General features: G+C 55.7%; 1 protein-coding gene across 3 annotated transcripts in view; it reads left to right on the forward strand.

Annotated features, from left to right (window-relative positions):
* ARHGAP42 (Rho GTPase activating protein 42) overlaps positions 1-25,594 on the forward strand; it is a gene marked incomplete at its 3' end in the record, with an annotated part of 142,788 nt that overhangs the window by 16,125 nt on the left and 101,069 nt on the right. For all 3 annotated transcript variants that reach the window (XM_084251457.1, XM_084251458.1, XM_084251459.1), the window contains exon 2: positions 19,609-19,704. In XM_084251457.1, the coding sequence (XP_084107583.1) occupies positions 19,609-19,704 (96 nt within the window). The remainder of the gene's footprint in view (positions 1-19,608; positions 19,705-25,594) is intronic.

Below are 25,594 nucleotides of genomic sequence, written 5' to 3' on the forward strand. Positions count from 1 at the left end.
GTTTCTTTTTTAAAAGAAACCTCAGATTGCCATCCGAGAGCATATTTTGCTTTCAAGGCCCTGCTGAAACCTGGACGTGGCGTCTCAGGTAATAAGAACTGAAGTAATCAGCTTTCGGTGCCAGCGCGGTGGGCACGAGGCCAGGGCCAGGGCGTGGCTGGCGTTGGCTGCAGCTAGAGGAGTCACGACTTCAGATCTCTCGAGTGTCCTTGTTTTGTCTCTCCTGTTGCCTTTGGGATAAACAGTGTCGCATGGGATAAAGACTTCCCGAGCCACCTTTGCCATTCAGCGCATTTTGCACAGCACAGGCGCCCAGCGTATTCAGACGGTAGAAGAATTCGCTGGTTTTAAATGCAGACCAGTTCCCTGGGCGGAGAGCGTCTATTTTTATGAGCGCGGCGCACATGCGGGCTTAATTTGCTGCTTCCTTCTATTCCCATCTGTGCATCCAGTCTTGCCTGTGTGCTGTGTATACCCGCCCTCCCGCTGAACAGTGCGGTATCCAGGCGGCAATGGTGGAAGTGCTGCGGGCGGGGCCTCTGCTGGCCGGGCCTCCCTGCCCCAGGCTGCCACAGTGGCAGCTGCGCAAGGAGACAGAGACCTGAGCGGTGCCTCCCAGGCTCAGGCTGGATCCGGGGAGCGGTGCCGCTGGGCGTGAGCGGGCACGTGGGCTGGGGCGAGCAGCCTGTGCTAGAGGCAGCGGAGCTAGTTCCCAAGACAGTGTGCTCAGTGGCGCGGGATTAAAGTCTTAGCGCTGTGAAGCTGTCACCAGCCACTGCGGCCTAAGTTCAATCCCCGGCCAGGGAGCTACCCACAGGGCGCAGCAGACCTCTCCTGTCTCCCCGCTGCTCCCCACTGCAGTGGATTTCAGTGGATTTGCCTGTTCTGCTCCCCACTTTGTCTCTGGGGATTCCTCTCAGCCCCACCCCCCTGGCCTGCACCCCAGGTCTTGTATGCATAAATAAATAAAAAATAGAAAAGCTTAAAAGTAAGTGAAGTAGTGGTGCTAAAGTTGACTTTTGCTCACGGGGTCACTTTTGTTCCCTTCCAAAGAGGAAGGACAGAGCCGGTGTGGAGCCCGCAGCCCGCGGGGGTGGGCGCGCCTGGCCGTGCCGTCAGCGGCTGATCAGAGCGAGCTGCGTGGGCCCCGGCCCGCACGGCCTGCAGGCTGGAGCAGGCGCGGAGGCCGCCGGTGGCAGTGGCCACGGCTCCGGGTGGCTCCGTGACTGAGGGTCTCCGGGGAGAGGCCGGGTGGCCCGAGGGTGACCTGGATGAGCTCAGGGTCGCCGTCTCCAGTTCTGACTGCACCCGCCCGCAGTTTTGCTTCTCGGGTTTGTTTTCCTTTCCTCCCCCTCGAGGGTGAGCTGTGGGCGGGGACGCAGACGGGCCTCGCGGCCTCACTCGCCTGCTGTCTTCCCGGAGGTGCCCCTGGAGCACAGTCTGCCTGCAGGTGGGCCGTGTGCTGGGCATGGCAGGTCTGCCGGAGGTGAAATGATATGAGCGGCTCTTTGCTGTGTTTTCCTGCCCCCAGGAATGGCGTCGGGGAGCAAGTTCTGTTGTTAGAAACATCCCCGCGGGCTCCTGGGTCCCCGAAAGCCGCGTCTGCTGAGTCGGGGCAGGTGGCCCGGGCGCCGCGGGGTTGGGCTGCGTGGGGCCACTTAGACCCAGACTCTGAGGGGAACGCGGGTGGCCCCTGTGCCCGTCCTCACCCGCGGGCTCGCCAGGCAGCTGTGGGCTGAGGAACCGCAGACGCAGGTTGATGAGGAGGGACCTGAGCGTGAGGGAAGTCCTGGAACAGTCCCCCGAGGGTGGCAGGGGCGAGCGTACATGATTTTGGGGGGGAGCGCAGAAGTGGTCCACAGACACCGTTTGCGTTAGGGTGGGCACCCCCCCCCCAGCCGTCCTCTGGGAGAGAGCTGCCTGTCTGCACGCGGCGCCGTGGCCGTCTCGGGGGACACAGCCACGGCCTTGGGAGCATGTGGCAGGACCTGTCCGGCCCGGCCTGCGGGTCCCAGTCTGGTTCCTCCATCCAGTTGCTTCGTTGCTTCCTTTTCTGGGCCTGGAGGCCTCTCTCTTGGCCCCTGAGCTCCAGTCTGACCCCAGACTGCAGACACGGTGAGTATTTTGCTTTTTCTAAGAGCTCCGGTCAAGACGTACTTTACAGACAACATGCAAGGAGTATTTTTTTTTTAAGATTGATTTATTGATGCATACAAGAACTGGGGTGAAGACCAGAGGTGCGGGGGGGGGGTGAGAGTATTCACCAGAGACAGAGTGGGGAGCAGAACAGGTGGATCCACTGAAATGCACTGCTGAGGGGAGCAGCAGGGAGACAGGAGGGGTCTGCCATGCCCTGTGGGTCGTTCCCTGGCCGGGGATGGAACTCGTGCTGCAGCGGCTGGCGATTCCTGGCAGCGCTGTCTTTAACCCTGGCGCCACCAGGGAGGCCCAGCAAGGCATTTTTAATTATGCTGTGGGCTCACGGCGCGCTGCTCTTGAACTTGGCCAAACTGGCTTTGCAGGACGCCTCTGAGGCATGAGGGCCGCCTAGCACTTTGGGCTGCTGCTGCTGCTGCTGCGTCTCTGGACCCGCCGCTGGTGAGAAGAGGATGACCACGGGCGGCTCCCCAACCGTTCACCGGGACGCGATGCTGGTTCTGCTCGGTGACCGTTGTGCCTGCAGTAGGCCCCTATTCAAAGCCTCTGCCCCAGAGGGACCCCTCTGCGGCGTCTTCAACTTAGCAGCTTCCGTGCCCCCCCGCCCTGACAGCCCTTAGCCACCATCTCACTGCGTCCTTAGTCCACACTTCCTGCCACTGGAAGGTCAGCTCGGAGGGCGGGTGGGGGGCAGTTTACCCCACGTGGACTGCATCCCGGCAGCTACTACCGTGCTCGGCCCGTGCTGGCAGAGTGACCGACCAGGCTGGCTGCGGAGGGTCCGGGCCGGCAGCGCCTTTGGTGTTCACCCCTGCACGCGCTTCCCTGGATGCAGCTCAACGCCGACCAGAGCCTGACAAACTGTGAGCCTTCAATGCAGCAAAACACACACAGCCACGTCTGGCTTGGAGAATTCTCTGGGGCGCGGGGACTTGGACTTGTTGGGGAGGCCCTGCGTGTCAGGCAGGTGCGGGGGTGTGCTGGGGGCCTGATGGCGGGTCTGGGATCAGCTCCGCAGCTGCAGCCTCCGAAGCAGACACAGTGGGTGGCTTTGTGTTGAGAACCAGGTGGAGGGGGAGGCGTTCTGTGCCTCATGGGGTCATGCGAGGGGCCCCTCGGGTCTCCAGACACTCAGCTGATCCCCGGTGTCACCGAGGGAAATGCGTTCTAGTCCTTTCTGGGCTCTTCGGCCAGCCGGAGAGTTGTGAGGGTGCCTGGGTGTTCAGATTGGTGATCAAGAGGTTGACTCACTCAGGATACTTGTTCGGTGATCCGCCAGGGCCAGGCACGGGGCCTCATCAACGGTTTCGTGCACGTCGCAGTACTCAGAGCGAAGCATTTCAAGGCGCCCCAAATCCAGCGTGACACTGGGCTGGGCGAGATGGGGGCGTGGCCTGTGCTCAGTTGTCTGCGTCACCTGCTGGATTCCAGTTAGGTGCAGACTCAGGAGCTCAGTGATGTAGGGCCAAGTTATTATGTCCTTACGTTAGGTAAGTTTCCTTATCAATGGAATGGAATGAAAGTGCTTAACTCGTGATTGCCTCGAGGATTTTGTAAGATTTCTTACAAAGCCCTTGGCAAAGTGCTTCGCACTTACTAAGCGCTCAGTAAAAGTCAGCTCAGAAAGTAGACTCACCTGTCCAGGTGTTTAGAGGGTTTGCGGTGCTGCGGAGTTCAAGGAAAGACTTGCGAATCTGAGCTCTGAACACTTAGGGTTGCACAACAAGCTGGTGTTTTGAATGGCTTGCTGGGTGGAGACCAGTGTCAGGGAGCAAGAACAGGCCCTCTTTGTGTCAGGGGAGCTTGATGTATGCAATTTCGATGGGCGCAGTGGCTTCCAGAAAACTGCACGGCAGCGACACTAGTCCAGCCAAGTAAAGACTTTAGAATTGTGTGTTTTTATCAACATTGTCATGAAACGGAAGACCGGTGCAATCTGGAGTGTGAACGATCTGGCTTTTCACCTCTGAGCCTTGGGAGGCAGGATAGACTGAGAGAACACGGATTGTGCTTTCTGGTTTTTAAAGCACGTCTGAGTACGCTTGAAGGTGACAGATGTGGATATAACTTCTGTCCCTCTTTGTCCTTCCTCACGCCCAAACTTAATCAAGGAAGCGTTTCTTTTTTCCTTACATCTGTAGGATATCAAGGATTATTAAACTTGTAGATACTTTCCCTGACTGTATGTGTCTGATCTGATTGCTTATATACGACACCACTACGTCAGACCTGCTAGGCAAGCACAGATTTTTTTAAATGCATCAAATTACACGGGAGCTTTATGCTGCCATGCCAGTGTCTGGACGACTCTGTAACTATTAGCTGAGTGAGGCAATAAGATTTTCACCCAATATGGTAATAATGCATGAGAACAAAATTATAGGACACCTTAATTCTCGGTATTTAAAATCATGATATAGGACTTTCTCATGAACTGTCAATTCAAGGAGAGTTGTAGTGCCTGTGGGGTTAACGATCTGGCATTAATTGTCAAGCAGGCAATTAAAAAACCCTATAGTGAATATGACCTCTTCAGTTTTGCCTGAATCTGATCATGACTCTAATATCCAACATCATTTTTTGTTACACAGATAGCTTATGCTATAGAAAGGAATTTATTGGCTAGCATGGGACTTTTCATAGAAGATAAACTAGACTTCCCAGGAGTGTAGACTTAAAACTGCCCACTGTGCTGTGTCTCATCGACTCCACAAGCTCATTTTAGATCTGATCCAGGGTTGGCCGGTGTGTGACATGGCCTTTGGGATTTATTGGTCTCCTGCCCGCCTTCCCTCCCACTGCTGAGTATGGGAAGGAGTGTTCAGAGTAGGTGGCTTCCAGATTCCTCAAAAGAAGTGAGTTGTTGGCCTCCCCTGTGGCGCAGCGGTTGAGCGCTGGGTTGTGAAGCTGCCCACACCCTCTGCAGCGCCGGTTCGATCCCCTGGTGCTCCCCGGCCACCGGGGGATGGTCCCGCATGGCGCGCAGACCCCTCCTGCCGCCCGCTGCTCCCCTCAGCAGTGTCCTTCGGTCCTTCTGCCTGCTCTGCTCCCCACTCTGGCTCTGGTGAATTTTCTCACCCTCCCGCGCTTCTGACTGTGCCCAGTGCATGTATAAATAAATAAATAAATCTTAAAAAAAAAAAATCTTAGAAAGTATGTAATTGGAGCTGTCCCAATTGCATGTTTAAAAAAAAAAAAGTGAGCTGTGCTTATTTATATAGGATTTTCAGGTCAGCTTGGTGCCTGAAGAGGGGTGCTTCCTGGAGGCGCCATCCATGCTGGGCCAGGAGCACTGTCCGCAGCCCCTGGGGGGTTGAGTGGACGGAGCCCATCGGCCTCGCTGCAGCCTGCAGAATTGGGGGCTGCCTTGCCCAGGTTCCCTGGGGTGACACTAAGGCTCATTAAGGTTTGAGAGTCAGTCTGGTGGTTTGAGAGCCTGGTCAGGCGAGTACGTGGGTGTCCTGCAGATGCCCCGGCATGGGGTGGTCTGTGATGTTTGCACTGGCCGAAGGGTCTGGAGAAACGATGGCCTGTGATGGCTTTGGCTCTCTCTCACAAGTTTTTGCCATAGTGGGAAACGCACATTCTGGAAAAGCTCATCTTCAGACACTGCACACACAGTCACAAACATCGGGGCTTTGCGTCGATAGGGGTAAGGGCAGACCATCGCACGGCTTCTGCGACTTTGGAGCAGGAGAAATTCAACAGTTCTGGCAAAAATAGCAGCAGCGCCCCGTCCTCCAGCACATGAGCCCACCATGGGCCCAGGCAGCATGACCCTGGAGCCCGGCTGCCTCCCGAGCGTCTGCTGCGGAGGTCGGCGTCCTAATCGCTGTGCTTTGATGGAGACGCGGAGTCTGTGCGTGCAGCGTCCCCAGGCAACCCTGGGGACCTCGGCAGCCGTCGAGTCCCCTCCGCCAGCCGTTCTCTGCGCTCCAGGGCTTCCACAGGGCTGCTGACCTTGCTCTTCACATCTGCAATCACAGGTGACACTTTCATTCGGAAAGGCTTGTCCCTCGTGGCTTCCAAACATCCTGCTGGAAGCCTCACCTGACACCCCACCTGTGCCGTCTCCTCAGGTGCGGCCCCTCCAGACTGGTGCCACACGGCATCGCATAAGACCTGGCAGAGCCAGGTTGTTCCCTGGTCCTGACCTGCCAGCTTCCCCAGGGTGCTGCGAACCCCAAGAGAGACGGTCTCCGGAGGCCTCGAGCCTCCTGTGAGGAGGTGGTTGGCACAGCGGCGGCTGGGAGGACGGCGTGAAGTCGCCCTAGCAAGAGCCTTGGGCCGGGCCTGCGCGACCGGGCTCCACCTTCTTGCTGCGCTGTGAGGCCTGAGACCTGTGCGAGCGTCCCAGGCTGCTCTTTGCGCTGGCTGTCCTCTGGTAAATGGTTTTTATGATTCATTTTATGGGTTTTTAGAGTTGAACGCTACTAAGTCAGTGCCAGGCCAGATGGATGCCTGCTCCTCTGCTGTGGCCTGTCCAGTGTGGAATCCCCCTGGTCCCTGGCCGCCTGCGAGGCTGCCCAGCTGGGCAGAGGAAATGCGGAGAGTGACTCCCCTGGCACAGCCGCTCCATGTCCTCTCGCTGCTGCTGCTTCGGGAAGTCTTTGCATCAATTCCAGTCTGGCTGGGGCTTTTAGAGCTGGGCCTCTGCAGGGCTGGGGAGTCAGAGGAACGGGCGTGGGCAGCTTCCACATGGTCTCTCTGAGGCCTCCTGAGTGTGACTTGATGTGTGTCGAGCGAATGCTGCCCCCCCCCAGGTGGTGTGGGGCGCCACGCAGCGTCCAGACATCAAGAGCATAAAGCAAAAAAAAGGTTTACTTGGAGAGCAGGGCGATGAGAAGTCGTGAGGTCCGTCCTGCTGGAACCATCTAGAACTGGGCTCTGGGGGCGGCATCTTGCTTGGTTTGTTGCTCAGGAGCCTGGGGGTGAGCAGGGAGGGAGGGAGAACCCCAGCTCAGGACTCTCAGCCGCTGCAGTTCTCCTGGCTTCTCTGTGGTAGTGTCAGATTTCCCTCTTGGGTCTCCTGGGGGGGCGGGCGAGGGAGGGGGGATCCTTGGATTTCACTGAGGACGGCTCTGCTGAGAGCAGAAGTGCTGGAAACCCCCGGAGCTGCCTTTCTGGGATAAACTTGGCTGGAGAAACCACGGGTCTCTGGGTGCACAGATGATGCCTCCTGGTTCCTGCCGCCCTGTCCCCCCGCCGAGAGCCGGGGCTCGCCAGAGCCCACCAGCCCCGGAAGGGGTGTGAGTGTTTTCCCGTCTGAAGCTGTGTTTTCCCTCTTGATTTTTTTTTTTTTTTTTTAATTCTAGTAGCACCCCTTCTGGGGTGTAGAATTGTAGAATGATTTTGAGCACTTAGGCCCAGATTAATTTTCCCAAAAGCAAGTTCATGTGCTGATTGTGTAAAAAGCAAAGCAGTTTTTCTTCTGAAACAAAGGTCACATTTTGTGGTCAAAGGGCAGGACAGACATTATTCTGGATCCCCCTATGCTTGCTCGAGCCTTTCAACACTCTGACTCCAGACAACACCAGGGACTGGGTGACAAGTTCAAGGACAAGTTCAAGGACACTCTGCGGAAGCCCTGGGCCTGATCCAGAATTCGGGTCCTTCCCCAAACCAACAGCAGCAGTGTAGGCAGCGAGCGAGCGGCTGGAGGGAAGGCAGAGGACAGGTCGGGGGCCTGTTTCTATTCAGATGCCCCTCACAGAGGCCCAGGACACACCAATAAATACCTGGAGTAGACGCTGCCGGGCCCCTTTCTTGTAAACAAGCAGAAAACAGATTATAAAGGTAAGTGGAGAAATGAGGATGGACTTGTTTTACATGATGTTAAAGATTCATTATTAATTTTATTTACAATGATGACAGCCGTGTGGCTCTGTAAGCGTTTTCTCCCCTTCGAGAAACTGCCTCCCAGCCCTCCCCGGCCCAGAGATGGCGAGTCCGGTGACCTCTCTCGGGCCCGGCTTTTCCCCGTGTGGCGTACTGCGTGTGTGCAGGGCCTCTTGGGGTGGTTTGTTGCTGCCATGAGGGGGTGTCGGCCCAGGGTCTGCTCGGGGACTGTCAGGTTTATGGTCGTTGCCATCATTATACAACTACGGTCCTTTCCAACTGTTGTCTGCTTGCTGTTTCCACTGGTGATGACACTGGCTGCCACCAGCCAGCGCTGACAGCCGTCCTGGATGCTCCCGAGAGCACCGCCTTCTGTGCCAGCCTCAGAGCAGCTTATTTGCACGAATGAACACCCTGAAACGTCCAGCACGTTGCAGTGACTCTAGCTAAGCACAGCTATGGGTGCACAAGGACGACAGGCTACATCCCGGCTCCCGGCACGCGCTGAGCTCCATGGTGGCCGTGGGCTTCTGCGTCCTCTGCCACGATTTAGTCCATCCCTAGTTGCCTCCCACTTGGCTCCTTCTTCATCCTCTTCCTCAGAACATGCTCAAGTGGCCATTTCTTTCTCATCCGACTGTCAACTCTTTGTAAGCCAAGGGAGAAATCCTAATCGGAGCCCCATCTGCTGCTTTGCACACAGTAGGCCTTTGCTTGGTGCTAAAAGAAGACTCAGTCTTTGAGAACAGGCCATGTGAGACCTGTTTTTTATTTTTTATTTATTTTTATTATGTTTTTAAATATGCATACAAGAACTGGGGTACAGGCCAGACGTGGGGGGTGAGAGGATTCACCAGAGACAGAGTGGGGGGCAGGACAGGCAGATCCACTGAAATCCACTGCTGAGGGGAGCAGCTGGGAGACAGGAGAGGTCTGCTGCACCATGTGGGTAGCTCCCTGGCCGGGCATAGAACTTGTGCCACAGTGGCTGCCAATAGCGTCATAGTGCTGAGACTTAGCCCCTTGTGCCACCAGGGAGCCCCGAGATTATGATTTTTAGTGGGTAAGAATAGTGTGTGAGCTTATAAGCAATATCTCCTCCTCCATCAGGTGACAAAGTGCACTATAGACGTTCTACTTCTAGAAGAGTCCATGTTGCAAAGACAGCAGCCACATGGAAAGCTGTCTGTTCCTACAACTCAAGTTTGAATGTTTTGTTTTCACTATGAAGAAGCAGGAGGTGGGGGTCGGGGTGGGACTATCTCAGCCAGGAGTTCCTGGCCAAGGTCAGCTCCATGTTTAGCTGTGGGCTTGACTAGCACCCAGCTCAGTGGCCACTATCTCTGTAGTTGGGAAGAGAGCAGGCACTTGAGGGATTCGTGAAGCTGCACCTGGATTAAGATCTTTTTGATGAGCTTATGATTTTCCAGAATTCCAGGGTGAAGACGAGGAAACCCACAGAAACAGATGAATGTGGCCATGGTTGCCTCTTCAGTAGAATCACCTTAGAATTCACCGTCCTGCTTTTTGTTTTTCCTCTTTTTTTAAGGAAAAAATAAAAGCGAGGGGGGTAGCAAGTATTAGTCTTGTCATTTGAGATTTGTTAACTGCCTGTCTTTAGTCCGAGTTTGAGCAAAATGATCTTCACGATAAGGAACGGTTGACCCTCGGTAATGAAAATGCTCTTGGTTTTACATCAAGTGGGAGAAACATTCCTCGTTCTAACATGACGAAGTCAGGATTGGAAAGCTTGAGATCCGAGAAAAATGCTGCGCTGTGACTCTGAAACATAACTTCAAGTTGCATCTTCTCCCTGAGAATGTTAATGGACAGACCGGCTGGCGTGACGGAGTTGGGTAAATGCACTCGCTCGCTGGAGCTGGGAGGATTCGGTGTTCTGCACAGTGAAGGATGCTCTGTCCGCTTATTTTTTCTAGAGCTTTTAAATGTAAAATGCTCAAGTGTGAGCACTGTGCTGGGCGTGCGTGTGAGCGCCCCCCGACCCCAGCCCCTCTAACGAGCCCCTCTTTTCTGGTTTATTCTGTAAACACGAGTCTCTGCTGGCCTGTGTGCTGAAAGGCTGCCAGGAAGTGGGGTGAGCAGAAAGCCTGTTCTCACGCCCCTCACGCTCATGTTGTTGGAGGCTCCCTGCTTAGAAACGCCTCGATAACCTCCTCATTCCTGAGGCAGCCGCCCCCACCCCACCCCACCCCACCCCGTGGGGCTCTCTGCGTCCAGCTGAGGCTCTTCCCTGCGCCGTCTCGGAAAAGACTCTGTGAGAGAGAGAGAGAGAGAGAGAGAGAGAGATCCTGCAGGCTTGAAGTGGTCTTTCGAATAGTCTGGTGTTTTCCCTGCGATTTTGGACTCGTCAGAACTGGAGCATCTTCATCCTGGCTGCGTCGTCTCTGACCGTCAGCTCTGACAGCGAAATCTCAAGTGCGACACATTCTCGAGACGCCCTGGCTCCGTGACTTTTATGCTGAATAAGTTTTCACCAGGGCCACCGCCCACCCCCCCAAACACCCCCCAACCCCCCCACCCCCCTGGTTCTTGGCTCCAAGAAACACTTCTCTTGGGTGAGCCCCAGGGCTCCTGGCGCTGTCCCACCTTCCCAGCGGGGCTGTGAGGGGAGAGGAGTTCTCTCCTGGAGAGAGAAGCCAGCCTGTGAGGAAGCAGTGACGATGGTTCAAGGCAGGGAAGGTTGACGTTCTGGGAACCAGGCTCCTGACCTGTGTGTCTGCAGCCCAAGCGCTTCCCTTTGCCGCTTGATGATAATCCTGTGCAAGCTGTGAGCACTAGAATCCGGGAGTTTTATGTTCTGGGGAAGGGGAAGGAGGCGTAGGGCGGGGGAGAAATGCCTCGAAGGCCAAGTTTATAGGCCGCGGTTCCTGAACGCGGAGGAGCCTGATGCCAGAAAACACGAGAGCGGCGGCAGGCGGCAGGTCGGCCTCTCGTCGCTGCTCTGCTGCCTCCTCCAGGAGAGTCTCCAGCCAGAAGCTCGTCCCAGGGTGGGTGTGGCCTGGAGACTTTATCTGGGTTATTGAAGATAAATGCAGAGCAAGGTGCCAGCTGTGGTTACACTCACTCCCCTGTTCTAAGGAGCCCGATGCTGCTTGGCGTGGGGGAAGCGTGGTTATTCCTGAGCAGGGGCGCGGACAGGGACAGGCCTCCGTCCTGCACCTTGGACTCCCCGGGCGTGCAAGGCCGCCGTGCAGAGAACACGTCGCGAGAGGAGGGAGAGCTGTCATTAGTGAGCTCCGGTGCCTGCTCCCCCCAGGGCTCGAGGGTCCGGTGTGTGAATGGAGGGGTGTGGAAGGAGGCGCCTGAGCCGTCGACCGGACGTGGCCCGGGCTTGGCTCTGGTTCTAGCCTGGATGGACACCTCGCTTCCTGCCCTCTCAGTGACCGGGAACCTGAAGGATGGGTCAGTCAAGCGCGCCAAGTCTCAGCGAAGCTCTAGAGAGGCCCACGTTACTGAGATGCTGCGGGAGGCAGACTTCTTGTGGGACTTTCTCCAGTGTCTCCTGGCGAAAGCAGAGGGTAGTTTTGGTAAAATAACTTAGATGGGAAGTACTGACTTGGATCTGGAAGTTGCCTGTCCTTACCCAAGCCACGCTGTGTGTCTGAGGCTGCTGTCAGGCCTGGGGAAGCCCTGCAGGTGGTCAGCTTTAACCCGAGGCTTCCTGTCTTTGTTTTAATTGTGCTGATTTTTAGGAGATCTTGGTGATCGCGCCAGGAAACAGTGGGGCAGCCATCCCTACCACGGCCATCCAGGGGTCCCTCATTATCCGAAAGTAGACTTTCTATTTGGTGTGACGTAGGTCGTTTTGAGGGGGCCTGGGAATGCTGAGATTTTTCCATGCAAGTGAATGGTCATTGCGTTCCCAGACCCCAAAACTCACCTGCAGAATAGGAGCACCGTGTTTTCAGATAGTGGGGGAAGCCTGTGGTTGGACTGCTCCCCTTTTCTTTCCCTGAACTTGTTCCTGCTCGTGGTTCAAACCATCTCCCGCCTCTTTCTCAGATAGTCAAACGCTGTCCTCACACTGGTGTTCCCCGCCGGGCTGGTGACTCCTGGATGGGCACGGTGCTGTTTTCACTACACTGCAGAGTTAGGCCTTTGTGTTGTGACGTTAACCGATTATCGTAGTACAGCTGGCATCAGACTCTCCCTTTGTCTCCTTGGAAACTTCGAAAGAACATTTCCCAGGGCCGAAATGGCCCCAGAGTCTCATTCAGTGACTGGGGTTCCCCCCTGGATCTTCCTCCCCCGGGACTCAGTGCCTGTGTTTGCAGAGTCGTGAGTAGCTGAGGTTTCAGGCTCGTGACCGTAAGCGGGTGGAGGCAGTCCCTTTGCAGTTCCTGGAGGTCCCTTAGGAAGAAGAATGATTTCTGATTTGAGTCCATAAAGTGCTTTCATTAGTAAACCTATTTAGATCCAGTGGGTCAAAGGGCCAAGGTGGTCTTTTTTTTTTTTTTAAAGATTTATTTATTTATTATACAAGCACTGGGTACAGTCAGAAGCGCGGGAGGGTGAGAGAATTCATGGAGTCAGAGCGGGGAGCAGAGCAGGCAGAAGGACCGAAGTACACTGCTGAGGGGAGCAGCGGGCGGCAGGAGAGGTCTGCGCGCCATGCGGGACCCTCCTCCGGTGGCCGGGGAGCAGCTGTGGATTGAACTGGTGCTGCAGAGGCTGCGGGCAGCTTCGCAACCCAGCGCTCAACCGCTGCGCCACCGGGGAGGCCCCAAGGTGGTCTTTTTGAAAGGACCTCAGATAGCATCTGTGATATCACCTCCTTTGGCCCAGAGGATTAGTCTCTAGTAATTGTCCCATGAGGTCCTGTAGTGAATAAACGCCAGCAGGACCTGGACTACAACCCTTGGCTCCTTCTTTCCAGCTGTGTGTCATGAGCCGAAGTGTCCATTTGTTTAAACCCCATGAGGCACAAAGCTTTGTTATGTAAGACCAGCATCTGAGCTGTGAATGTGGAACATGGAGTTGATTCTCTTTGGAACTAATAACCACATGATAAAATGCGTCTAATTGAAATGTAAACTGGCTCATTTGGGAGACTTTACAAAAAATCTGGATTTCAAAAATTGAGGTCGGAAAAGTGGAATGCTGGCCATTTAAACAAGAGCAGGAAAAGTAATAAAGCCCCGCGTCCCCGAGACCAGCATTTTTCTTGTGGAGCCTTAAAGGTGGGGTGCACAGCGTGGCCTGAGCTTTAAGACGTCCTTTTCCTGAAATCCTCTCAAGTTGCTTTGGTGATGCACAGCGGGCGGGGACGGCAGAAAAGTGACGCCTGTCGATGTGGGCTAACAAGTCAATAGAAAACAACTTGCGGGCTTCCCCTGGTGGTGCAGCGGTTGAGCACTGGGCTGCAAAGCTGCCCACAGCCTCTGCAGCACAGGTTCATTCCCCGGCCACCGGGCGAGGGCCCCACATGGCGCGCAGACCTCTCCTGCCCCCGCTGCTCCCCTCAGCAGTGTATTTCGTCAGTCTGCCTGTTCTGTTCCCCACTCTGTCTCTGGTGGATCCTCTCACCCTCCCACGCTTCTGACCGTACCCAGTGCTTGCATAAATCAATCAATCAATCAATCAATCAATCAATCAATCTATCTTTAAAAAAATTTATTAAAAAAAAGTAAACAACTTGCAAAATCACTGTGTCGATGGAGAACGGTGACCTTTGTGCCTTTAGCTCCCGGCGGCCCAGGCACAACCCTGTTTCGCTGTGTTGTTTTTTCTGTCTCTCTGGAAGAACGAGGCGAGGAGCCAGCATCCTTCCCAGCCCGTCCAGGACGGGGCTCGGCCCCTTGCCTCCCACCACGATTCATGATAGCAGCACCGCGTCACGTCTTGTGGCGTCCCATGTGTGTCACGGTGATACTACCTGGTGCTAGGCTCTCGCGGAAGATCAGTAAAAACACAGGCGTGAAGAGCCCAGTATATTGTCACAGTGAACGCGGCCAGCTGCTAAAGCTGCACCCTCATTCTAAGTTTGTCACGCCGTCTGAAGTCCTGAGGAATTTGGAGATTTTATGTGCTCGCTCCTTTCTTGGCTTGGCTAAACATTTCATTTTGGGGTTCAGAAATTTGGGGGTCAGCATTCTTGAGGAATGCTGGAATGTAGGTACTTACTAACCACTGGGATGATCCTTGGGGGTTTCACGCAGGCATCGCAGGCGGTAGGGTGTTTTATCATAGCAGTCGATGGGACATGCACTCGGCAAACCTACCTGGGAGCAGGGGCGGTTTGATGTCATGAGTGACCCCTTTGGTGCTTCCCTGGATGGGCAGCACTTGGGCGGCGTTGCATTTGCAAGCAGCTGTAAAGCAGAGATGCACCCCGGCGGGGGTAGAGGGAGTAGGATCAAAACAAGGGGGGTGGGAGTCGTGTGGGGACTGTAACCAAGATGAAAATGCATGCATTATGCAAAAATGAAAAATGATGTAAAAAATACATAAAATAAAATTTTAAAAAAAGTTAAAAATAATTGCATCTGAGTTGTGAATCTGGAACGTGGCCTGACGGGATTAGTTTTTCTTGGTTCTGCCAGGTAGGCGCCGTGTGGGGCGGTGGGCGAGAGCCAGGAAGGGCCTGTCTTTCCAGCCGCTGATTTCCTCCTTCATCGTGGAATAACAGTGACTAAAACGATGATGGTCGATCAAGTTCTTACTAGACGTGCAATGCTGGGTCCTGGCATACACGCCCCCCTGGTGCCTCTTTAAAATGAGACTTGGTTGTGTTTGAAGATGATACGAGGAAATAAAACCTCGAATCTCTGATGATTGGAGTTTCTGGGCCGCCAGTACTTAGCTGCGTCCACCCTCCGCCAGGCTCACCCGCGCGGTGTTGAGACTCAGGCGAGGGTGTCAGGAGTCCGGGCCGCGTGGCTCAGAGGCCTCTGTGTTCCTGTGCCGTCCCCCCAGAAGGTCCTGAGACCCTTCCCGCCGTCGTGGCTCCTGAGCGCACCTCTGGCGGGGTTTATGTCCAGCTGCGACCCTGGTTTCCCCTCCTCAGGGCGCTTTCACAGCTGCAAGCATGCCTGGGTCTGGCCGCCTACCTGGTGCGCCCGCGAAGACTCCAGCTTGCCTTTCCCGAGGCAAATCCCTCCGTCGCTTCTGTTCCTCGGCAGTGTCCGAGTTCAGGCTCCTCTGCTGGGTGCAGGGACTATGGGAAGGGCCGGCCTCACCGGGACTCGCTGTGCCGTGACGGCCACGGGTTTGGGCACAAACGGCGGCGCGGCATCGCGCAGAGATGGAGCAAGCTGCCTGCCCGGTACCTGCCGGTTCTCGGCACCGTGGGGATTGCACCAAACTGCTGCCTGATGGAAGGGACGAGATGCAGAAGTCAATCCAAGGGAGCTGCGCTTTACCCACGGAATGTGTGTTTTTTAAATGCAAGATGGTGAAGCTGCCCAGCGTCCTCTGCGCTTTCCCACCGAGAGCTGGGGCGCGGCTGCGACCTGCTCTCTGCTCTCTGCGCCTCAGTGCGCAGTGCTGCGTGCTGAGGGGTGTCGGCGTGTGGCGGCAGGTGTGCTGTCCCCCGCGCATGGCTTTCAACTAAATCTGGAGCCAGGCAGGTCTTAAAGGCGCTTTAAAAGGGGCTTCGTGCTCCCTCCTCGGCCCAGCCAGCTGCTCTGGAGGACCAGGTGTCGACAGCAGCCCCTCCGCTGTGGGGTCCGGCTCACGTGGGGCGCTGAGGACGCCGGGAGACCTTGGAAGGTCACAGTGAAGACAGCGGGCTGTTGTCGTCCAGAGGATGACTTGGCTTTGGACCTTGAGAGAGTTTCACTAAGCTACGGCTGAGACTGGCGGCCTGGCTGGAGGCGGAGGGTGCGCGGGCAGGGCCGGCCGGCGGTGTGCTCCAGCGGCCTCCGGGAGCCATGGTGCTGTGACAGGCGACGTGGGGAACCGTTTTGTAAGCACAGCCGTGCGTGGCCTCCTCAGAGAAGGAGCTGGTGCAAGGAGGTTGGGTACAGAGTCGGCATCGGGCTGAGGTGTGTTGTGGCAGCTGGGGTCCCCCTACGTGCACCCCCAGAGTCCTCATTTGGGCTCAGTAGATACTTCTCGTGGCCAAGAGAATCCTGGCCGCAAGCAACACTTGCCATTACCAAACCTGTTGGTCAGAGCAAGTTGTAGGTTCGGGGCCAAGGGTGGGCGTGGGTGAGTGGACTAGGGAAGAGGCCGTGGGATGGGAGGCCAGGAACCAGGGAGGCCTGCCGGGCCCAGCCCGTGTGGCTGGAAGCTGGGGAGGCGCTCAGGGTCTGCGTGCTGCAGAAGAAGAACCATTTTCTCAGTTGAATCAAAGTAAGGTAAGGGGGCGGTTAGGAAATGTTGCTGGGAGTCCCTCGTCCAGGCTCAAATCGCCGTGTAGGAGTTGGCTGCAGAGAGGTGTGGACAGTACCTGTTCAGAGGCCAGGACGCATCGAGGTAGGACAAGGTGGCCAAAGACAAACTTCAGAAGGGGGGTGTATGAGGGCGAAAAACCCACAGAGGCAGCGGAGAGTGGTGGCTGCAGGAGGAGGCCCGAGAGGCTGCGCTGCCCCTTGTCACCCCTCCGGCCCCTTCAGGTTGCCCCCCAGGCTGGGAAGAAGGGAGGCTTATCTCATCCTCTGCACATCCTATTTTTAACTTGGGGTGTAGTAACCGTGAGGTCTTTGTGGCTTTGGATCGTTCATTTTTACAGAATTTGCAGCTTTATAGAAACGGCGGATAAAATCCGGCCAAGTATTGGTTCCTGTTTGTTGCTTTTAGACTGGAATCGTCTGGAACAGCCTGCCAGACACAGCTCATTTATGGGATTACAAACTGTTTGGTCTTTATTAGAGGTTAGCACTGCTGTTTATTTTCATTGAAGCCCGACCGGAGACAGTAATTTAATACACGGATTAAATGTTATGCCTGCCATGAAAATATTTCACATTCTGTATTTCCCATCATAATAAATAGTGATTTCATAGTGAACACTTATTGATCACCCGAATTTCAAGTTTCTGTTTTGTACCAGGCCTGGTGCTAAGCCAACTTCACATCATGTTCATGCCAGTCTTGGAAGGGATCGGTATCTGGGTGGGTTCGTGAAGAAGCTGCGGGTCGGAAGCCACAGGCTCTGGGATGCGGTGACTGCGGCCCCTGCTTGGGCCTCTGGGCCTGACTCTGGGGATGGACTTCATCCCAGACTCATCACAGGAGACCTGTGTGCACCCTGAGGAAAGGTGCTTTTGTCACACAAAGCATGTTCTGCCATCGTTGCATCAAGACAAAACCTACTGTGTGTGTAAGACCTTTAATGGAAAGGAGCTGTAATACAATTAGTGTGCAGCGAAGAGAAAGGAAAGAATATAGCTTCTTCATCAAGCACCCGAAGGTCCCCATCCCCTCACGGGCAAATGTCCGGCCACACAGGGTGGACCCAAAGCAGGGCCACTGGGCGCGAGAGCTGCCTGGCATCCAAGGCACCTTCCTGTGGGAAGAGCAGCAGGCCCTCTGCGCCCTTGGCGGCGGCGGTGGCGTTGGCCGCTGGAGCACGTACCCGCCGACCTCTGCCCCCATCTATTTGCCAGCCTCGTGCCCTGCTGTGTCGTGCCTTTCGGGGGAAGCCCGGCCCCGCGTTCACCCTTGTGTGTCTTTCTTCGCGCCACCCGTGATCGGCGAGGGTGTGCTTGAGGGTGTCCCTCCCGCGTCGTCCTTAACCTCATCCCCAAACAGCTGGCTGGCAGGAGGCGCTGCCTGGTGCCAGCGGACCAAGTGGTCGTGCCTGTTCCCCAGAAAGGCAGCTTTCTGGAGTCACCCCACAGTTCCTGTGCAGGGCCAGGCGGCCGCAGCTCCCCGGCTTGCGCGTGAGTTATCATAAATATGCCGGCGTGCGCCTTCCTCTCGTGCAGTGGCGCGTTGGTGTTTCATCAGCACCATCTTATACGTGCTCCCGGGTCGTGCTTTCCCGTGAGCCTTGCTGATGAAGTCAAGCCCGGTGGGTTTCTCCCGGGTCCAGCATGAAGACACGTGACTGGGGGTGGCGTGTGGGAGGATGTGTGTGGGTGCTTCTCAGCGTGTCGCACGCCCGGCCTGGCTGGCCCAGAGGACGTGTCACGCCGCCTCCTCTACTCGGCATGCGGCCGCGGGGGCTCGCGTATGGTGGGTGACCGTGGTGAGCTCTGGCTCATGTGTAGGCCCGGGGGGGCACAATGATCCTCTTTAAGACGCTTTTTTCTGACGCGTCGAAGTGATAAGGAGGATTTTATTCCATAGTCTTGGCCGGGGTGTCCAAACTGTCAAAATAGGAAAGAGATAGAAGGGGGTTCAGCTCTGCACCCAACAAGAATACGAGGGGATTTATAGCCAATGAGCAGGTCGTGCTGGGGGGCAGTCATCAGTGGATGGAAAATCGCTGAGGGGATCACTTGGGGGGAGAATTCTTGCTGAAGGCAGGTCAGAGACTTGGAAGTCGAAGTTGGGACAGGCGGGATTTGGTCAGATATCCAGGGGGAGGCAATCTCTTTGAACTAACTTGGTGTGATGCTTGCTAAAACCCGCAAAGATGGGCGTCGAGGTCAAGGAGGAGCCAAGGTCAAGGCTTATTCAAGGGAGGCTCGGAGGAATCTGGCGGAAGGTTGGCCAAGGAGCGCGTCTTTGTCAGGTTGTGTGAATTAAACATTAGGGTTCAGAGATCGGCTTAGCCCATGAGGATGGCTTTAAATGAAGTGTAGTGTGGATTCCAGATAAGAGCACTCTCTTGCTGGCGCAGGCCTCCTGGCAAGGCCAGCCTGAGTGATCAGAGCAGCCCCCTTCTGAACACCTGGCAAATGTCAGCTTTCTCCATCCTGTCAGCTTTCTCCATCCTGAGCCCCGCGAGCTGGTTGTGCCTCCGCAACTCACCTTTACGAAGAAGGAAGCAGGCCCAGTAGAATTCAGCACTTTGCCCAAGGTCACAGGGTCAGAGGGAGGCTGGCTTTCCACCCAGGCAGACTGGCTCCAGAGTGCACTTCTCCATGGCAGGGATTTGCTTCTTATTATCCTGGCTTTTCTTTATTTATGTCCAGGAATTGGGAAGAATCCTTCTTCTGGGGTTACTCAGATGCCAGGCTTTGTTCCGGCTAAAGCCTGAACGGATGCATATGTAGCTCAGTCTCCTGTAAATCACAGGTCACTTGTAAACAGCTGCTCTTTCCAGAATGCGCCTGTTAAGAGAGCGTCCCCTACCTGCTCCGCCTTGTGTGTAGAGTGGCGTGGAGACCCTTTCTAATCAAAGCTTGGCTGTTTTCTTTCTCACTGGCAACCCCGGGGGCATTCCTCCATTTTTATAAGGGCTCCATTTATAAGGAGTGAATGGTAGTTCTTTGATAAAGACTTTGGAAATTGGCTTCCAGATAATCCAAGACCAGCAGCAGAATTCTCTCTTAAAGGGCAAATCCCTCTGCGCAGAGCAGATCCAGCTCCTAAAGCATTTCTTCAGCAGTCCTCTTGAATTCCACTTAGACTTGTCAAACAGGTATTTTAAACACTCTGATTAATGTAGACTTTCAATCCACATCGTAATACCCCATGTAGAAACACTCGAATACTCCACTGGCACCTTCAACTCACGGTTTTGACTTTCAATTGCAGATCTGTCTGTGGCAGTCCAGAAATTCTCCCAGTCTCTGCAAGATTTCCAGTTTGAATGTATCGGTGATGCCGAAACAGATGACGAAATCAGTATTGGTGAGTACTTCTCGGTGACGGTGTCAGAAGTCCTGCTGCCGATACTGACCTCATTGATCTAACTCGTCTACACACGCAAATACCAAACATCTCCAATATCCTCTGCCTTGGCCGAGGTGACCGCGGAAGACTGGGTTAGAAATGGTTTTGTTTTTTTTTTTTTTTTTTTTTTTTTTTTTTAATAGAGGCATGTTTGTTTTTTTTTTTTTTTTTTTTTTTATTTATTTGTTTGTTTTGTTTATACAAGCACTGGGTACAGTCAGAAGCGCGGGAGGGTGAGAGAATTCACCAGAGACAGAGCGGGGAGCAGAGCAGGCAGAAGGACCGAGGTACACTGCTGAGGGGAGCAGCGGGCGGCAGGAGAGGTCTGCGCGCCATGTGGGACCCTCCTCCGGTGGCCGGGGAGCAGCCGGGGATCGAACCAGCGCCGCGGAGGCCGCAGGCAGCTTCGCAACCCAGCGCTCAACCGCTGCGCCACCGGGGAGGCCCCCTAGAAATGGTTTTGAAATTGAGCTCTGTGGGTTTTCCCATCAGGAAATTACTTAATGGTTCTATTACTCAGCTCGGCCCGCTGAGAAGATGGGATAACATCATTTGTTTCTGCCGCAAGTGAATGGTTCAGACAGATGCATTGTGGGCATCCCCTGTCAATACACAGCTGCTGGTTTTAAGAACCATCTGACTTTCACAGCTTGCTACTGATTTCTCTTTTAACGCGACTGTTTATTTATAAAGAACAAAAATGGGTCATTGGGACACTTGAGTCCAAACCTGACGTGGCCTCGGTCACTTAGCGACCTGCTCCCAGCGCGCCCTTCCCGAGTCGGGCGGTTTCAGTTCCCAGAAAGTGCTGAGCCTGGGCCGTGCGTTCCAAGACTTCTCTGTAGCTGAGTTTCTACTGTCTGCAGAGGAGCTTCAAGAAGCATTGTGTTTAGCAGTCCTTATTTTGTAGTCGTGGGTCATTTTAAAGGCTGGACTAGACAGAGTTCACACAATTAGACTGTATGAAATTCAGCCATGCATTTTAGCGAATAATACTGAGCACATCCACCTTCCTGGTATAAAAATACAGCAGTAGGGCCTCCCCGGTGGCGCAGCGGTTGAGCGCTGGGTTGCGAAGCTGCCCGCAGCCTCTGCAGCGCCGGTTCGATCCCCGGCTGCTCCCCGGCCACCCAGAGGAGGGTCCCACATGGCGCACAGACCTCTCCTGCCGCCCGCTGCTCCCCTCAGCAGTGTCCTTCGGTCCTTCTGCCTGCTCTGCTCCCCGCTCTGGCTCTGGTGAATTCTCTCACCCTCCCGCGCTTCTCACTGTACCCAGTGCTTGTATAAACAAACAAACAAACAAACAAATAAATAAATAAAACATGCCTCTATTAAAAAAAAAAAATACAGCAGTAGCAGGCTTAGAACAGGTCCCCAAACTCTCATGTATGTGTGAAGCACAGGAAGCCCTTACTCCAGGCAGGTCCGATCCTGTAGGTCTGGCGTGTGACCCCACGTTCTATCGAGTGTGGGCGGGGTGTCCGTGCTGCTGGCTCAGGGACCACACTTTGAGGAGCAGGGAGTTACCCTCTCCAGCGTGCCTCTCCGACCCACTCCTCTTTATTCTGCTCTTCCTTTTCCTTCTGTGGTTTGGCCTGTGAGCATACTTGTGTGGATTTAAAAACCTTAGCCTCGCTGTGAAAGGAAAAGGCTGTGTCTCACTTAAGCCCACAAGGTGCCTTTTGGGGAGACCGGGGCAGCGAGCAGAGCCTCCGGCAGGCAGTGGGGGGCTGCGTTGAGTGGATCCCACGCGGGACCCTGTTCGCTGGCCGCTTGAGGGGCCTGGTCACTCCCGGGCGGTGGGGCCGGCTGTGTCCTGGGATGCCCATTGGCGCTGGCCTCCCTTCTGGGAGTGAAGGTGGTTGTGCCAGGCTGTCCTCTTCTGGGGTGCAAATGGGGAGCCGGTGGGAGGCGGGAGCCTGAGCAGCTCCTAGTGCCTCCCACGTGGGGAAGGCCAGCACCTGGGATCTCACGGCTTGCATCGGCGCCGTCCCGGGCACGGCCCTCTCCATCCCCTGGCATCCACAGGCTCCTCTCGCCGGAAGCAGCCCCTGCGGCACAGCCAGCCAGGCCAGCCTCGGGCCAGCCTTAGCACCGGGGCGCTAAGGTCTGCTAACTCCTCAGGGACAGGACACCCCGCTCACGTCGCGGCCCTGCGGCCACTGGGGCCGGGCTCTGCGCTCCAGGAAGCAGAGGCCGTTGCTGTCTGGTTTGGGTTCTGTGCCTTTCAGTCCACGTCTGCAGAACCGGGCGGCACCGTCTAGAATCACACATTCAGGAGAACCCAAGAAACCAAGAGTTAAAACTGGCCTCGGCTCTTGCAAAGGAGCAGACCCAGGGTGCCGCGTCTTGCAGTTGGGCAGGGCGTCGGCCGCCAGCCCCCTCGGCAGGTCCGGGGGCTTCTCCGGATGCTCAGGCTGAGAAACATCTTTTCTCCTCTGGAGCCATGAGTCATTTTCTGCTGCTGTGAGCAGTTTTTTCCTCCAAGCTTTGCTCTGGTCAGGCGCTCCCTGGCCACTCCTGGCGGCTGTGTGCTCTGTGCCCAGCCCCCTTCAGCTGCACCCAGCCCAGCCCTGCGAGGGGCACACGCTCACCGGAGCTGCTGTCGAAGACATCGCTCTCCTGGGACTCTGGAAAGGGCTTTCGCTCATGCTTGTGTTTTCCTGGCGCAACAATAACACAGGATTCTGTGCCCTTTGTCACACCACGGGGGAGGCCCTCTAGCAAATGGACTTTAAACTCCTTCCTGAGGCCACAGGGAGGGCCCGGACCGGGGCTCGTGACCCGGGTTCTGCTGCCTCCGAGCAGCGGCAGGCAGGTTCCCCGGCGGCGGAGCCCTTGGTGTTCCAGCATCGCCTGGTTTTTCTCTCCACTGTGGCTTCGGGCATCTTTGTGGCACTAGCAGCTTGGATTTGGAAGGTGCGGGTGGCCGAGTAGCTGGAGGCTTGCTGAGGACCGTCACTACTGGATTGTTCGGAGGGCTCGGGGAGCTGGATGTATGAATGGTTGGAGGACAAGGGATGAAGACTGCGTGGAGGGTCCTAGAAGATTGTTTTGAAGTTAAAAGACATCATCTAATACAGAAGCTCCTCGGCTTTATTATTTTTTTTAAAGATTTATTTATTTATTTATTTATACAAGCACTGGGTACAGTCAGAAGCGCGGGAGGGTAGGAGAATTCACCAGAGCCAGAGCGGGTAGCAGAACAGGCAGACTGATGAAGTACACTGCTGAGGGGAGCAGCGGGCGCAGCAGGAGAGTCTGTCACGCCATATGGGACCCTCACTGGCTGCCGGGGATCGAAGCGGCGCTGCAGAGGCTGCGGGCACCAGGGAGGCCCTCCTCGGCTTTATTGAAAAGATTTGCAAACACGTTATTTCTGGAAAAATCAGTGTAAAATGTTTTCCTGTCCTCCCACCCAACAGTCCCTGTCCTTTAACTGAGCCCCAGAGGCTCGGGAAATAGACTGGATTCCGGGCCGCGCGAGGCAGCAGCTGACGCACAGTGCTCGTCCTTCAGAACACGGGGCCATCACGGGCTGTGTGGGAAGGTGCCGGTCCAAGGCTGTGATCTGAGAAACGTGTCCCCGAGACTGATGGGGAGGCTGGTGTGGGTGGAGTGCAGGAGACACCCTCTCCCGCCCCCACCCCGCCCTCCGCAGCTGCAGGTGCACAGGGCGGGCTCAGCCCCCAGTCCTGTTGCCCGCGGGGCTGTGATCTAATGGCGCAGGAATGAAGTGCGAGTCCTGGCACTCCCAGGCCTCAGACTCTCAGTGATACAACCACTCAAAATCGATGACGTGCATGAAAAGTCCACCTTTTATAAGTGAGCGGTGCCAGTGCAAATACCTGCTCAAAAGGTGAGACCTTTGCGGAGGCCTTCGTGTGAGCTGTGCTGCGGGCGGCTGGCAGAGCCAGTCGGTGACGGGGCTCGGCCCCGCTGTGTTGACTCTGGGCTTGGGTGAAAAGCTGACTTACAGCCCAGTCAGGAGAAGCAGGCGCTGTCCCCGTGTCCACCCCAGGTCCCTGGGCCGTGGGAGCTGGCCCCAAGGCTTGCCCGCCCGTGAGTTCCGGGTCTGACCTGTAAATCCACTCTGCTCTCCGCTGCCCCCTCTCTCCCCACCCGACCTGGCACTCGCGGCTGCTTTTGTTTGTTGGTGTTTCGGTGCCGGTGAGACCTGGCTGGCTTGGAAGGAAGTGGAGTGGGGTTCCTTGTCTGGGCCCCGTGGGGAATTCCAGGGGCACGGGGCAGCTTCAGCACTGGCGTCCCGGGCAGGGCCTTGCTCTCTTGTCTGGCACCCACTTTCCATCCCAGAGCAGCAAGAGGGCTTTGCGCCCCTCTTCTCCATGGGTGCACGAGCTGCCTGGGGGCTCCCCTTTGGCTGCTGGTGAGGGCTGGCCTGGGGGGGACAGCCCATCGGGTCCATGCGACTTAGCACCCCACAGCTCCTCCGGGTGTCCACGCTGACGACTGCGCTGGCTACCTTCAAGTTGGGGTTCGGGAGGCGGGATGCTTCCAAACTGGTGCAAGCGTCAGTCCTCAAGTTCTGCTCTCCTGTGGGCAGCTACATCCCAAGGGGGCCGGTCCCGTACTGTCTTTACAGTCGTGCAGGCGTGAGTACAGCGTCCCCACCTCCGCGAGCGAGGTTGCTGGCAAGCCCTGCCGGCAGGCTGCACTAGCAGGCAGCGCAAGACTCTGCAGAGAAAATCCGTTTACAGCGGTTCCTCCAGGCGAGCGGGGCGCCTCACCTCCCCGCCGGCACCTGCCCGAGAGGCTGGTTGTGCTGCTGAGCATGTCGGACCCCAGGGAGGGTCCGAAAGGCTATAAATCTCAGGCTGTAAATCTCAGAATTTCTGTCCTTTGTGGAGCAGGAACACCAGCGTACGGGGCTGTGTCCCCGAGTTTTGAACCCCCGTGTTCTTAGCTAAGATGCACTTTGAGGCCGCATCTTTGAGGCCCAACAGAAAGGTGTGATTTGACTCCGTTCTCCAAGCAATAAGTAAGAGATAGGCTGTGGAGGAGGCAGAGCAAACAGTTCAGTTTTGGGTGCTGGGAAAGGATTTCTCTGTGGAGAAACACCTTCGATCATCTTTAAACAGCCTTGGAAGTCTAGATTAAAATGTGCTGGATGTTGTCTGTGAAGCCACAGTGCACCCAACAAAGCTTAGTCACTAGCATGCCGAGGATCGCGCTGTGTCATCTGGGAAACCTTTGGAAAGTCCAACTGTGCTTGGAAAGTCCAAATGTGCTTGTGCATAAACACCCCGATACTGGCGCGTGGTACCCGGGGTACCGTGGGCGATGTGACCTTTGCACTTGAGAGATTAAACATTTATGAAGGAGAGCTGTAAATATTTTAGGTGGGGACTTCATTCCTTTAGACACTCCTAAACAGAAAATTCCTGTGGTGGAGACAGGCCACCCTCAGCCCTGTCAGCAGAGGTCACGGCCAGTGTGAGTGGGGAAATGAGGCCATCGGGAAACGCGCTCAGATCAAAACCTATTTCATAAGAACTGCCCAGATCTGTTTTTTAATTGTGTTTTTTAATTTTTTTTATTGGACGCACCATGGGCTGACAACACTATGATCTCCAGGTGCAGGGTCCCCCTCTTCAGATGTAAGTCAGCACCCCACTCCCGCCAGCAGGGCACCCAGAGCCCTCCCCCCGCCCTGCCTGCCCGACCGCGCTGACATAACTAGTCTCTTCCTGTTGGGCTCATCACTCATTTCGAGGGCAGCTCTGCAGACTTCGCAGCGACCATGGCCGGCGCTCCCCGGCTGCTGGGCCAGGAATGCGGAGTCAGCGCCTCTGTGAAGGCTCCGTGCAAAGGGCGTGCGCAAGGCTGC

The sequence above is a fragment of the Talpa europaea genome (assembly GCF_964194135.1).
Source record: "Talpa europaea genome assembly, chromosome: 12".
Taxonomy (NCBI): Eukaryota; Metazoa; Chordata; class Mammalia; order Eulipotyphla; family Talpidae; genus Talpa; species Talpa europaea.